Genomic DNA, 14983 nt, shown 5'->3' on the forward strand with positions numbered 1-14983 from the left:
AGATCAGGATTTAACTGTAGCTGTAAACAAGAAGTAACTTGCTATCCAAAATTAGCTTAGAAAATAATTTAGCTGCATGGAAATGCCTTACTGAAGTTGTCAGCTCAGTGGAGACTCATATTCAGCCTCAATGGTCAGCTCTTTAACACTGTTATTTTTACACCTGCACATGTTTAGCTGTGCTTTGTCGTGTGAAATACACATTTGGGTCCTGACTTGTCATAATTACTGAAATGCCTTAATTTCATAATTTCATCTTTGGCTTTCTGTTTGCAAACTTTTTCTGATGTGCAGGCTAGGATCTGTATCTTGTGATGAAAGTACTGCATGCATGTATACATTCTTCCGGAATTTTTCCTAATGTCATTTCTTCTGTATCTTTAATCTTTTGGAGTAGCTATGATGTACCACTTTCATGAAACTTGGTTTTGATCACTTGACTCAGTTAACTGTTTCTTTCCTGAACATTCATTGGTGGCATAATTTTCTGCCTATTAAAATAAATGTTCAGCAAAAATAAGTTTGCTGAAGCAACAGGAACTTAAAAAAGCTTGAGTTAGTTACAGGAAAGATCAGTTTCAGTGAAGCATGAGAAAACCAGTGTGAGATTTATAAGCCAAGTGAATGTCTTGTTCTTTTGAACTGGTATGGTGCATCACTTACACTGATGTGTTTTCCCAGAATAAAACTCCATAAAAGTAATGTCAACTTTACCAGTTACAGTAACACCACTGCAGTGTTTTGAGACAGTGCTCTATGGAATGGAATAGTGGACAGAACTTAAAAGGAGAGGTGGACTAAAGCACTTCGCTAACCAGACTGTGCTTAGAAAATTCAGGCATCAACCTTGTTGTTACTGATATGAGTATCAGGGAAGTGCTGCATCTGTTAGTGTCACTCAAACAGAAAAATACAGGAAAGAGGGAAGAGGGAAACAAAGAAAAATTAAGAGTGCTTGGTAGCTGGTCACTGTGGCTCTACTAATGCAGACTTGAGCATATGTGGGCAAAATTTGCATTACTGTGTCAGACTGTTCAGAATTTGTGGAAGGGGTTGTGCAGCAGCATAAATATAAAATTACTTTGAGACTTTGTTTATGACATCTATCAGATAGTGACCTAGAAAAGCTGAGAGTAAGGTGCTATAATGTTTAATGAAGTTCAAACAAAAGGTATGTTCTAGTATCATTAAATGTAACATTAAATTGTAAATGGTGAACCTGTATAAAAGAAGTCTGTGGAAAGTCTTTTTGGCTTAAGGTCTATTTAAGTCTTCTGTACAGTGCAGCAGCTATGTGTCATCTTTCTATGTAAGATACTTTAACTGGTGGTTTTGTACAAACATATGGAAACTGGCATTTGCTATTGTTAGGCAAATATACCAGTAGGATAACTTGTATATCACTTGTGCTGTGGTACTGGTGAAGACCAACACGGGTCACTGTTTATGTCAGATCAAAGCTGCAATCAGTAGATGAAATTTTTAAATGCCTTCTGTTAGATGTGGAATTTCAGTGTTTACAGTAAAAAAAATCAATCTGTACTTAACATAAATATAACTTATTACTGTGTACATTCTTCTAAGTAGCATAAGACTTGGGGTTACCTGATAAGTATGCATTTGCATTGAAAAGACCTGAAAAACATGTGTTAGTCAGTGTGTAGAAGTAATTTATCTAATTCTGAAGGATGAAAAATAAATGAGAAATAATGCTAAAACTATGGTGCATAAAACTTTAGTATCAGTTAGGTCCACTGAATTCTGAGTTGTGTGCTCACAGCCTCCTAAAAGAGCATCCTGAGTCACACAGATGTGCACAAATATGTGGGTAAGATTGTATTAGTGGTAAACTAATGTCAATTTACATAAGCCAGTTAATACATTGCAGTCAGCTATGAGGCTGTCTTAGGAAATGCATGTCTAATTCACGTGAAGCAAGCTGTAGCTTAGCATTAATTAATTATGTAATAAATAAATAATCCCATATTTTGGTAGTTAGTTAAAGGTATTTAATTAAGTAAAATAGGGCAATTTCCTGTTTTCCTTTTTTATGGCATAATGTCCCTTTTAACCAGACCTAATTCTTATACTGAGTACTTAACTGGTCATAGTTACACCAAAACCATAACTGATCATTGTACTTGAATATTCTTATGAAGAAAACTTGTGCTGTTGGTAATAACAGACCCAAGCAAGAATACAAGGTCTGTTGAGCAGCCAAACTGTCTTTGTAATTCGGCAACCTTAGCCTAAACTCCACTGGCAAGTAACAGCTCACTGGGTATTTTTTATAACTGAGTTGAACTTCCTGAAAACTGTTTTGTTTCTAGAACTGACCATAGGTGAAAAGAATCAAAAACATGGAGTTCTGGTAACGTTATGACTGTGTCTTCCATATCCAATAGCAGTAGCATTAAAGTAGCTTCAAGGGGCACAAAACTCATCTGTGTTCTGACTGGTTATATACCATCACATAAAATAATACTTTAGTAGCCACGTGAAATGGCTACTAGAAGGTTAGGAACATGGCAGCTGAAAACAGTCCTGACTTATTTTTGAAAGACCTGAATGGGAGAAGAGTGATAAGAGAACACACAGTGATGACAGGGAGGGGGATGTTTTCCAGCTGCATGGCACCAAAGACTTTGGCAATAGCTCAAAGTCCAGTTGCTGTGTAAAGGCTAAACGTCTCCTTGATCTCTGTGCAGTCCTTCCATCATTATCCTTATGCGCCACAGGGTGGCATGAAGCCTTCATGTTTTGACACAGACCGTAACCTAAGGGGAGAAATAAATTCTCCACTTGGTCTTCTGGACATGAGACAAAAAATGGGGTAAAGAAGTTTTATAATTCCATTCTCAAGTGGGGCACTGAGGACTAAGAATTGTTTAGAAGCTGGTAGTAATTTCCAGTTGGTGTCCTTGTATTTTAGTTAGCAAGATTTTTTTAATGCTGATTAATTGGACTTTTCTGCTTTTTTAGACACATTGGACATGTTGGTTGGGATCCAAACACAGGTTTTGATGTAAGTAATTTAATAAGTTACTGAAGACAATGATTTAAACTTTGGAGGCTTTTTAATATAAATTATAAAGATTTGCGTTAACTATTTTATTTTACAGTTAGCTTTTTATTTATAAATTGGGATTTGGTAATGTGGTGTAAACAGAGAGATGTTGGAGTAGAAGGGAATGGGCAGGATCTGGGACTGAGGGGGGAAAAGATTGAAAACGTTCAGTTTTTCATGCAGGGTACTTGCCCCCCCTCAAGCAATACTTTCCAACTTGAAAAATCAACACAGAGACATGTATGCCACAACGGTTTGTGGGTTTTTTTCCCCCCAATACAAATGATATTTTAAAAATACCTTCATGTTTCAAGCTACTTAAAACTAATGTATCTGACTTGCAGGTGAACAACTTAGACCCAGAACTGAAAAATCTGTTTGATCTGTGTGGAATTTCAGAGGCTCAGCTAAAAGACAAAGAAACTTCAAAGGTCATATATGATTTCATTGAGAAAACAGGAGGTGTGGAAGCTGTTAAAAATGAACTGCGCAGACAAGGTGGGATTCCTTTCATTTCCATGTAAAAATTAACAGGCATTTTTTGTCTTAAGGATTAGAGTAGAAACTGTTGATGGTGAGCAGTTTTTGATTCTCTTCTCTGGATTTCATGTCACTGCAGTTGCACTGGATCATGTTTCAATACACTGTACGCAAAAATGTTCAGGCATGACCCATGAGAATACTTGTCTCTAAGGAATAAGGATATTTATGTCAATAAAGTAATTTCCAGTAGTACTTAGTCTGACTGCAAAGCTATGCAGTATGTTTGATACAGATTTTTCAGACCGTGTATGTTAAATATTTATTTATAATCTCAATCTTATAAATAAATTAAAATCTTGGAAGCCATAATGCTGTTGTCAGCTGTAGTGGTAGCACGTGGCTATCAGGAATGTACAGTGCCTGTTTACCCTGGCAGCACTATGTAGTCAGCCTTGCAACAGCTACAGACCTGCAAATTTTATGTTATTTTTTAAAGTTGGTTTTTCATAATTTGAAATTAAAAATACTAAATTTGAGCATGCTTCTGCTGCAAAAAAATCTCAAATAAGCTGCTGTTTGCCTAACCTTTAAATGTGTTCTCAGCCTATGATTATCTAGTGGAATATAGCAAATCAGTTTAAAATTAAACCAGCAGTATCAAACTTTCAAAAAATTTGCTTACAACACTTCTCAAGAAAAATCATACAAGTTGAAATTACAGCAGTTTGAAACCAGTGAGTAAATAGTTCAGTGACTGAAGAGATACAGAATCAGGGTACAATGACTTGTTACCTTTATTCCTTAGGTCCCCCTCGGTGGAGCGGTATGTACTTGAGCTGGCATCTAAGCATATGCTTCAAAGTATTCATGCTGTTGTGTGATTTCTTTCCTAGATGATACCTTAGTCTGCACCTGTTTGACTGCAATACTAAAAATTATATTCAAACTTCTTAGTTAAATTGCAAGCAAAACTGCAATTATGATTTTTTTCTGAGTAAGAAATCTGTCAGCTTCTCTGTAGAATCTTAACTCTGTTTAAGTGTTTACAGAGTCATTGATCCCAGATTGCTAACCGTAAAACTAGATTGAGAAGACTTGCCTTGAAATCTTATGACTAGCTAAAAATATTTTTAAAATGCCTATTTTTCTATTTTGTATGTGTTAACTTCACATTATGGCCGCTTGCATGTATGCAGTGAAAGGAAAAACTGTCTCATCTGTGACATGCATGATGACAGTCTACCTCTGCTTTTTGATAGAGGTAGATACAATATAAATACTCCGGTATTTCAGTGGGTTTATCCACAATTGCGTTATTTGACGTATAGGCTTGACTGCTGTTTGAAGTGTTCTTTCTTAACTGAAACACATTATTTCTGTGTTTATTGCAAGAATTTCTGTGCTTATGTATTCACCCTGCTAGGATACAGACTAGAGAGTTGCAGACAAGCCGTTCTGCTGAGATGGAAGTTATTTTCCTGTTTAGCCTGCCCTTTCCCTGGATTTGGTACTGGTGGCTGGTTTTGGTGACAGTACCATCAGTAGTAGACTGTACAAACTTTTTTGTTAATAGCACTGTACAGATTAATGTGCATTTATTTAAAAAAAAAAAACTAAATTATTCTCTTGCTTTGCTTGTACCATCTGTTTGAGGAGGAAGGGAGAGAGGATGACTTAATGGTGCTTTCTCCTTGCCGCTCCTCCCTCATTTCACTTCAGCTGAGTGCAGACAGGCTGAATGCTGTTTCAACAGATTGGATGTGGCATATCTCTCTAGATATAATGCAAATAAACGATTTCCCCGCAGGAAAGCTTAAACCTTGTGTTCAGAATCCACACAGTGCAGACGCTGGAGCCATGACCACGCTGAGTGTCTAGTGCTTGGCTGTTGGTACACTTGGTAATACTGCCCTCCAGTGGCCGCAAGGGAAACTACAGCCATATCAGCCAAAAATTGTGGGAGTTTTTAAAATCAAGAATGTTTGGCTGCATGTCTCTTGGACAATAGATGAAATTTCAGAGGCGATTCTCTCCGTGTTGTTCTTGTGAAGGGGTAGGAAAAAAACAGCAGTGCGTGGAATTTAAGAACGTAATACATGATTTTAGGAGTGGTATCTTTGTCTAAAGCAGGGAAGGAGGCACTGAGTGCTAGTGACTCCTGCTTCCCCAAAATTCCATTTTGAGGGATGTCCCCTCTCTATACCAGTGCAGCCAGTCTGCTTTCGTTGCAAGTAACATGAAGGGGATAATAGAAGAGGTAAAGAAGTATCTTCTTGAGTGTAATACCCTTTTGGTTATAAAGGGATGTAAAATTAAACATAAGTTTTCTTAGTTATATGATGACATCTGGATTATTAAGTAGTTATGTGCAGCAACCACACAACCTAAAGTACTATAAACCATTAGATGCTTAATGGAAGAGGAAATGAAACAGTGCTATTTAAAATGCCGTTAGCAAAGCAAGTGCATTTCAAGGCCACTTCACAGAGAAATGATCTTGTGTGTAGCCCTAAAGTTGTTTCCTTTCAATGGTCCCTGCCGTAAAAATATGGTTGGAAGTAATTTTCAGTAAAAGAGATGAAGAGTCAGTTTATGCTGCATTGCAATGCATTAGTAGGGCTGGTTTTTTTGTTACTAGAAGATATTGCTTAAAAAAATACTTGCTTCTGTAGTTACCTAATAAAATAATGGATAGATTATAAAGTGGAAATTCTGTATTTCACTCTAAGTGTATTTTCTGAAAAGTTTTTCTCTTTTGTTCTGTCCCAGCTCAACAAAATTATACAGGATTCTTTTGAATTTTTATCAGCCTATGTATTGCACTTGCTTCCTGCAGTGTTTGACTCAAAAAATACACAGCTGACATAGATGGCATGTTCAGCTTGGTTTGCCATATAGGCATAGCTTATATTCAGCTGTATCCAATTTAATCCAGAATTGGTAAAATTTGCACAGGCACAGAGATCCTTGCAAAAGGCAAGGGCACAGCCTGTTTTCCTTTTCTGCTAGTCTCTAAAAGACTTGTGGGTATTGAGTGGCAGGTAATTAATTCAAAGTTGTTTTGTTTCATTTCAGCTCCACCTCCGCCACCACCGTGCAGAGGAGGACCACCTCCACCTCCACCCCCCCCTCCCCATAGCTCGGGCCCTCCTCCTCCCCCTGCAAGGGGCCGAGGGGCACCACCTCCCCCTCCTTCAAGAGCTCCCACAGCGGCACCTCCACCTCCTCCTCCATCTAGACCTGGTGCAACAGTGCCCCCGCCCCCTCCAAACCGCATGTATCCTCCACCACCACCAGTGCATTCCTCCTCTGCGCCGTCCGGCCCTCCTCCGCCCCCACCGCCACCAGCAAGTGGGTCATCTGTTCCTCCACCCCCTCCGCCTCCTCCACCCCCTCCTGGGCCTCCTCCACCACCAGGCCTTCCTTCAGAGGTTGATCACCAGCTTCCCGTTCCTGCGGGAAACAAAGCAGCGCTGTTGGATCAAATCAGAGAAGGAGCTCAGTTAAAGAAGGTAGAACAGAACAGTCGACCAGTGTCCTGCTCAGGAAGAGATGCACTGCTAGACCAGATACGACAGGGTATACAGTTGAAATCTGTGAGTAAAAACTGTTTCTCATCCAGATCCCTCTGGGACATGCAAATGCAATGTGAACAGTAAATTGTCGCTCTGCTTTGGGGGCTGGATTGTAAGTTTTAGTTTCTGAAGTGATGACTAAACAGTAGTGCTGAGAAAATGCAAAGAACATACATTTGACACAGATGACTATTGGTGCATGAAATTACCCTTTCAAACTCATTTCTGACTTTTGAGTAAAGCTTTAAGCATGAATCCTACAATGATGATGCCATAGTATCATGGCTGTACAGAACTATTGCAACTATGAAAAATTGCTGCTCTCAGGAATATTCAGTAAAATAATCTAAACAACTGCAGGGGATCAGTTCAGGAGTAATGTTAGTGGAAAGCAAACACTAGATTTATTAGTTTGTTTTTATTTCCATCTTAAAATGGACCTGCACTCTGCAGATGTTGAGGCATGTAAGAAGGTGGCTGAACAAGTGCTGCCTGTGAGAGATGCCTTAGCTGCCCCTGCTGCAGCACAGGCTATTACTGTTTCTTACTGACTTCACTGAATATCTTAAAAATAATTTCTTTAAAATAATTTTGCATGTTGGTACCTTTTTTTTTTTCTGTTTCTCTGCACTTCAGGCTTCTGCTGTAAAAAGTGTGAGGGTGTGTTCATATTTATTTGCCATTAGAGGTATGCATTATCAAAGTCAATTACTTCAGAAGGCATTATCAGCCTGAAGCAGTATCACCTAACAAACCCAAACAATGTAAAATATTCTGTGGTATATACCAAAGATGAAACAAATAGTGGTTATGCAGTCACACAAGTTATGCCTGTACAACCATATTAATAAGCTTTCCTTTAGATGAGTGCTCACTTCATCAAAGCTGAAATATTTAATCTTGGTTATGGTTATCTACAGTTCTGTTATATAGTAAAAAGTTGACTTCTTTTTAATAAAGATTTTGCACTTTGAGCTAAAGGAACAAGCTGTTTCACACTTTCTTCTGGTAGAAAATAAAACAATCTTACAAGGAAATTTGTCTCAAAATACAGAGGTTCTGTTTTGCTAATTGCATCTTTCTATTGTAACCTTTTCCCCAAGGTATCTGATGGTCAGGAGAGTGCACCACCCACACCTGCGCCCACCTCAGGAATTGTGGGGGCGTTAATGGAAGTTATGCAGAAAAGGAGCAAAGCCATTCATTCTTCAGGTGCGTCTGATGGAAATTTTTCTGACCTCACAGGTGTCAGGTTGTCAAGACTTAACACTTCTATTTATCGTAAAATACTGTTGGAGAAAAGCAGGAATTGCAGAATATAGTGCAGTGCAGAATGCTCTTGGCAGCGCCCTGGTGATGGGCTGAATGGTTCCTTCATGCTGCTTTGAATTGCCGGGGTGTAGCAATTTGAAGTAACCCTCAGCTAAGTTACTAATCAAGGTTCATATCCTTATAAAGTTTTTTTCTTTTTGTTGCAGCTGACTTGTTTTTATTTACGAGCTGTCTGATGAAATAAATTGTCAAAATATTTTGGAAAGAAAGCTTTTCATGCCTCCTGTTTGTTGAAGCTAATCTCTTGTCAATATTCAGCCCAGCTGTGGCTTCTGCTGGGCTTTGGCTACCACCTGCTGGATAAGGAGCAGATATCCAGTGTCACTTGACTAGGCCTCTGCCAGGACTGAATCAACTTTCCATGCTTAAGTGCTGGGAAAAATTAGGGCTGCAAGAGGATTTGCATTTCTCAAATACCAGCCTGTAATAAATGTAGTTCAGTAGCTGCAATGCAGCTGTTTGGGTACATCTCTTCTGTTTAGGCGTTAATACATTTTTTTTGTAAAGCTTGCCTTGATACCAAAACTGGGTATGCAGTCTGCAGAGCATTTGACCAAGTGCAGTACAGTTTGTTGATATGCTGGCCAGTGTAGTAATTGCCAGTTTTGGTACTTTACATAAACAGTAGAAGGGAGCTAAATGCAGTGTTTTCCTATCAGAAGGAAATGCTGTTGTCTAACAAAAAAATAGTTGATTTTGACAGGCTGCATTTTTTAATGTACAATACATATGAAAAAGGCAAAAGGCTGAAAAAAGTCCACAACAAGCATTGACTTTGAAGTTCATGTTCATTACACAGCTTACAGTATTCCAGTATCCACAATGGTCTTTTGCTTACCAAACCTATTTCTGGGGAATGTTTCTTTATCTGCTTGTAAAGTAAACAAATTCCCTTATGTAATAAACCTGGGGAAGTAGTTCTTACATTCCAGAAATTAATCTGTTCGTGAAGTTTAAACCCACTCTGGAACAAGCTGGCAACTCTCATATTGTCTAAGAAAGAGTAATAAGTAGTAACTGTTAAACGAGAGCTTCTGATTCTTTTTCTCCTAATACAAAACAAGATACGTTTTTCCTACATGGGGAAATGAGTAAGAAAAGAAACAAATTAGATTTAACTTCCAGCTAGTAACTATCTAAACTGGCTGTCATGTCTAGCAGTCTTAAAATAGAGTATTACCAAATGTATTGTCATGACGACCTTGAACTGATTGTTCTTTTTTCAGAAAGTTGTGACAGAAATCAGTCACACTTTCATCATGGTAATTCTGTGCATGCAAGTGACTTGCTTTTCTTGTCTTACAGATGAAGATGAGGACGAAGACGATGAAGAAGACTTTGAGGATGATGACGAATGGGATGATTGATCATATATTATTATATATATATTTTTTAAGGTGAATGATATACTAAACACTGCTTTCTGTCTATGGATTCTGTAAAATTATCATGTAAATGTTCTACCAATTTGCTGTATATTTTTGTTGCCTTTTGCTTTTTTATTAATCTGTGCAATACCTCATTTAATCTGTAAAGGTTTGTCATAATCCTCTACAAAGCTACTCCCTGTTAATGTGTGCAAGTTTACACCTGGATGATCATGTACATGTGAATACTTTCCATTCCATCAATAAGGGAGTTTAAATGTAATATGTGAGACTGACAAAAACCTTAATGTAATTTAGTTATAATGCAAGAAGGAAAACACTATTTTCATACCCTACTTTTTCTGTATCTAAATTTTCTTATTAAAGCCTAGTATAGCACTATGTTCTTTAAGTGATGCAGCTCTTAGTTTGTTTAGCCCCTTCATTTCAAATGCAATGCTATATGAATGTTGAGGCTGGTTTATACTGTTGCATGGTTTCAAATACATCAAAACATTGCAGTTCAAATCTTAGCAGTATGCTTTACATAACACAAAAGCACTACAGAAATGCACAGCTAGTTGTGAAAATTACCTTGCCCTACCTGTAGTACTGACTGCTATTGAACAGCAGGAGTAATTAAATTCTTCCACTGGGGACCTCTTTCTGAAGTTAAACAGGGTGGCTTTACATTTTCATAGTGGTAAAGGCAACTTTGATGCAGACAAGTTCAGTCTTTCGGTTGATTTGTTTGGGTTTGGGGTTTTGGGGAGGGTTTTGGAGGGTTTTTTGGAGTTCGGTTTTTTTGTTTGGTTGGTTGTTTTTTGTTTGGTTGTTTCGGTTTTTTTTTTTTCTTCCCTGCTCTTGCTTTCAGAACGAAGATGTTGAAGTTACTGGGGGCTGTACTGGAGGCTGGCAATCGCTACAGCTTGATTTATTTTTAAAATCAATTATTTGTGATTTTTAGGCTGAAGGGCTGCATTTAAGGCTTGCTTCAATAGAGTTTAATTACTTTTTAAAATTTGTAGGACATTGGTGTACTAATAAACACAAGTGGTATTACTGTGCAGTCTTTGCTTTATGGTACACAACAGATGCTGAAACACCAATCCTACATCCTTTAGGTTGGAAAGTCATTAACTCAGAGTTACACACTTTGGATAAGTACTGAACTTTATGTCAGTATTTTGTCTTCATATGTTGGTTTTAAGACTGAGGGTTGTGATGAAGATCAAGAGCCTAATTCACAAGAATAGTATTTGAATAAGTGGACAGAAAATGGGATTTTCATTTCACAGCTTGCACATTTATATAAGTTGTATTTTGTAGTGCAGTAAACATTGGCACATCTGCCTATTATGAAATACTAATCTATGCTATGTGGGTAATTAATATCTTCAGCATTAATTACTGTACTTACTGTAATTTTCAGGTAGAAAATCTTTTAAAAAACCACGTTATCTGACACAGAATGTTTAGTTAAGTCAGTTACATTTGGAGTGTAGTTAATACATAGTGTCCTGGGTCTTTGACTGTAGTCAGGGTATCAAACAAAATTTAAGTTATCGAATTGTATTGACTGAAACCCACTGTTGACCTGATCTTGACAGGCTGGACCTGCATGATACGGCTTGGATTTCTAACCCAGTTATAACCTAGTCTTTAGCAAATTAATTTAGTTGTATGAGAAGAAAAGAAAGTTGCTGAAAAGTAGTGGGAGAGGTAAGGTTGTAGTTAAATTATTCAGAGGATGCTAACTTCCTTCCAAGAGTAATTTAAGCACATAACTTAAGAAGAAAATTGCCAAGTGGTCTCACTTCCTTGCAGTAACTTTCGCATTGGCCTCTGCTGCTGGAAACACTTCCTGCTGGCTTTGCTGCTGTAATGGCTTGAGCTTTGGATCAAGTGCAAGTGCAGCCTGGTGTAGCTAATGGCAGTGGAGTTAACAACTTGTGTATAAGGAAAATATTTGTATGGCTTTCAATAACTTCTGGCACTGCTCACTCACTTTTATTGCATATAGAGCATTTTAAAATCAAGCAGATGAGGCCTAGAGGTTTTCCTAACATGCTACTTACTAGATATGTTTAGCTGATATATTCCCAGAATTGGAATTTCTGTAATATAGTTAATAATTAAGCATCACAGTTCATTAATCAAACTTCTATTCTGGATTTTAGGAGCTCTGAAGTTACATTATTGAATAAAATTTTGATTTGTAGATACTGGCCAAAGAAAGTTTTTGGGTTTTCTATTTCTTCATACAAAAAGAACACTCAGACCTGTGGTGTCCAGGTTAATATTTACTTTAAAGCAGTGTTTGTTCATGATAAATTTCAGGCATACAGACTGCGATGGCAGTTAAGTTAGTCATAACTGCATGCTTCAGCACTCTGCCACTTGCACTCCGAGCAGAAGATAGCATTTCATGATACTGGTGCATTGTTGCTAAACATTGTAATGAAGGCCTCTTATATATTCTGGTTAAATGACTGTCCAGATAGCCTTAGCAATTAACAAACTAGCATGAGGCTTTTGTATCTCAACACTCTATGTGCATAGACAATATCAGCTAGCCACTTGTACGTATGAAATTCGTAAGAACTTCTCAATCATTCAGTTTTCCATTTATCGAACTGAAATTTTTAGTATGTGAATTTTTGAAATGTACAGTGAATAGGATGTTGCACTGGTGGCAATTCATCATGAAGCATAATAAAATTAATTTGACCCAACTAATGTAAAACTGTGTGGTTTTTAAGTGCTGATTGTGGCACAGGTTTTAAAATAGATCTGTAGATTAATTGCACACTTTAAAAGTAACTTTGGTCACCTGGCCAAGTTCACAAAGCAGTAAATAGCCACTGTCAAATCTCAGTAGTTTCATGTCTCTGGAAAATTGGATTGTGCTATTGAGTAAACACAATGAGTTAGAATGTGACACCCTGTCCTCCTGGCAGATCTCACCACTGCTAAGCAGCTTCCTTGGAAACAGCTACTGCTGCAGGCAAGTGCAATAAACCAGCAACATTTCAAGGTCAAACAAACATGGGATCATTAATAAACATTCTAGAAGAAGTACTAAATAGTTAACTCTTGTCAGTGAATGTTCTAACTTAACCTTGGTTATGCAGGTGTAAATCATTGTCCTGCATGTTGTAGAGTTTGAGTTCTGAACACTTCAGAAGTTTGTTTCTCTCCTCTAAAGCATCCGAAGAGTCCAGCATTTCAAATCGTTAGCTGGTGTATGCTTTGTTTTGAAGTTTAGTACTTACCTAGTTTTTAGGCCTTAAGTTTGAGGCAAAGTTGGAATTGTTAATTTCAGGATGAGCTAAGGTATATAATTATTTTCACTTCATAAGCAGAAGGTTAAAATATGCTTTTGAAAGGAGGTTTTTCTTTTTTCTTTTTTTCTTTTTTCTTTTTTCTTTTCTTTTTTTTTCTTTTTTCTTTTTTCTTCTTTTTTCTTTTTTTCTTTTTTCTTTTTTTCTATTTTCATTTTTCTTTATCTTTTTTCTTTTTTTTCTTTTTTCTTTTTTTCTCTTTTTTCTTTTTTCTTTTTTTTCTTTTTTTCTTTTCTTTTTTTTTTCTTTTTTTTCCCTTTTTTTCTTTATTTTAATTCGACAACGTTTACTTTCCCAAGTAAGATTCTTGTAAAGAGGAAAAAGGAGGAAAGATCCTTCTGCTTTTAAGACTGTTAGCAGCCTGCTGCAACAGCCTTTATCTAATCATTATAGGAATTCTTCGTCTAATTAAAGTTCCTGAAGCTTAAGTACAGTGATAAGGAGCTTTATTTATAGAAAAGTGAAAATGGTTTAGGGAAGCCTAGAAGATACTTAGCCTTTGTCTGTCAAAGGACCAGCGTTATCCTGTAGCACTGCAGTAAGGACTACTGTTGCTATGTATTTGTTTACTGCCTGGAGTTTTCTTGGGAGTGAGAAGATGGAAAGGATGGGGGAGTAAGAGCTGGAATGTATACTGGGGAGGTTTAATATCTGTGTTTTAACTACCTTGTCAGTGACTCTAGCCTGACACTTTTCTCGAAGACAGTCTTGGAAAGTTTGAGGATGTTTATCCAGATGTGAAGGAGCCTTTTTGGTTTGTTTCTTTTTTTAATTGCCAAACTGCATGTCTGCTATACTGTGCTTTGAAAAAAATAAATCATTGGCTGTTTGAAATCACAGGTTGGAAAACAATTCAGATAGATGTTGAGAAATAGGATCATTGCCCAAATGTAATTAGTGGGATTCTGACAAAATCTGTTTTATGCTGAATTTTACAGTATTTGCTGGTGTAACCTGCTAAAATGAATTGGAGTTGTAATTTATCAGATATTCGAATTTTTCTCAAACATAGTTTTAGGTAATAACTGCAGGATTTACCCATCTATAAACAGTGCCTGAAATTAGGAAGCTTGATATGTTAAATTTATTGTGGGGTTTTTTTTTAAATCTATTATTATCAACAAATATACTTAAAGGCCTTTTTGCTTGTGCTCTAAAGGAGTTTTGGAATCTCTCTGGAGTGACATTCTTGAGCCATTGCTTCACGTATGTGTTTTTTCCTCCCTGAAGCTTAATCATCTTGAGTTTGGTTACATGTGCAATATGAATTCCAAATTTATTACTTGAGGAGTAGATGAAGGAGTGCAAGTTTGACTTAAAAAGCAGTTGTTAACAACATTATATTTTTGTATGTACCACTTGGGGGACACAATGAAATCTGATGTTTGAAGCTTAAGAAATATGATCATGGTTGTATCATATATCAGATACAAAGTATTTGCTTAAATGACATTGGCAGGCAAACAAAATTGAGAATTGGCTCTTCTGGATGTTGATGTCAAAAACCAGGCAACTGCTGGAGCATCTGAGCTGGATTTGGAGCACTTTATTGGTAGATGGGTCTTTCCCAGATGTTCAGGATCCAAGGAGCACAGACTGACAAACTGCTGAGAAGCTTGCACGTTTTCTTCTCTCTTTGTTTTCTAGATAATACTACAGGATTTTTATGGTTTGATTAGTCCTTTAGACTAAAACAGTGCTTATTTAAAAAGAGAAGAAATAATCCTCAGAATACAGTTCTTCAGAATTATGGCTCTTCAACTGTCAGTAGAGAATATGGTTTTATTTTTAAATTCAAAATGAAATGAGCAGTGT

The 14983-nt window shown here is 37.1% G+C and overlaps 1 protein-coding gene across 2 annotated transcripts in view; it reads left to right on the forward strand.

Annotated features, from left to right (window-relative positions):
- WASL (WASP like actin nucleation promoting factor) overlaps positions 1-12570 on the forward strand; it is a 50528-nt gene extending 37958 nt beyond the window's left edge. For both annotated transcript variants that reach the window (XM_085042048.1, XM_085042039.1), the window contains 5 exons: positions 2983-3025; positions 3412-3565; positions 6626-7146; positions 8229-8337; positions 9763-12570. In XM_085042048.1, coding sequence (XP_084898174.1) covers positions 2983-3025; positions 3412-3565; positions 6626-7146; positions 8229-8337; positions 9763-9824 — 889 coding nt within the window. In that variant the 3' untranslated portion in view covers positions 9825-12570. The remainder of the gene's footprint in view (positions 1-2982; positions 3026-3411; positions 3566-6625; positions 7147-8228; positions 8338-9762) is intronic.
- The last annotated feature ends 2413 nt before the right edge of the window (positions 12571-14983 follow it).

The sequence above is a fragment of the Lichenostomus cassidix genome, chromosome 1Aa (assembly GCF_008360975.1).
Source record: "Lichenostomus cassidix isolate B80296 chromosome 1Aa, HeHo_3.0, whole genome shotgun sequence".
Taxonomy (NCBI): domain Eukaryota; kingdom Metazoa; phylum Chordata; class Aves; order Passeriformes; family Meliphagidae; genus Lichenostomus; species Lichenostomus cassidix.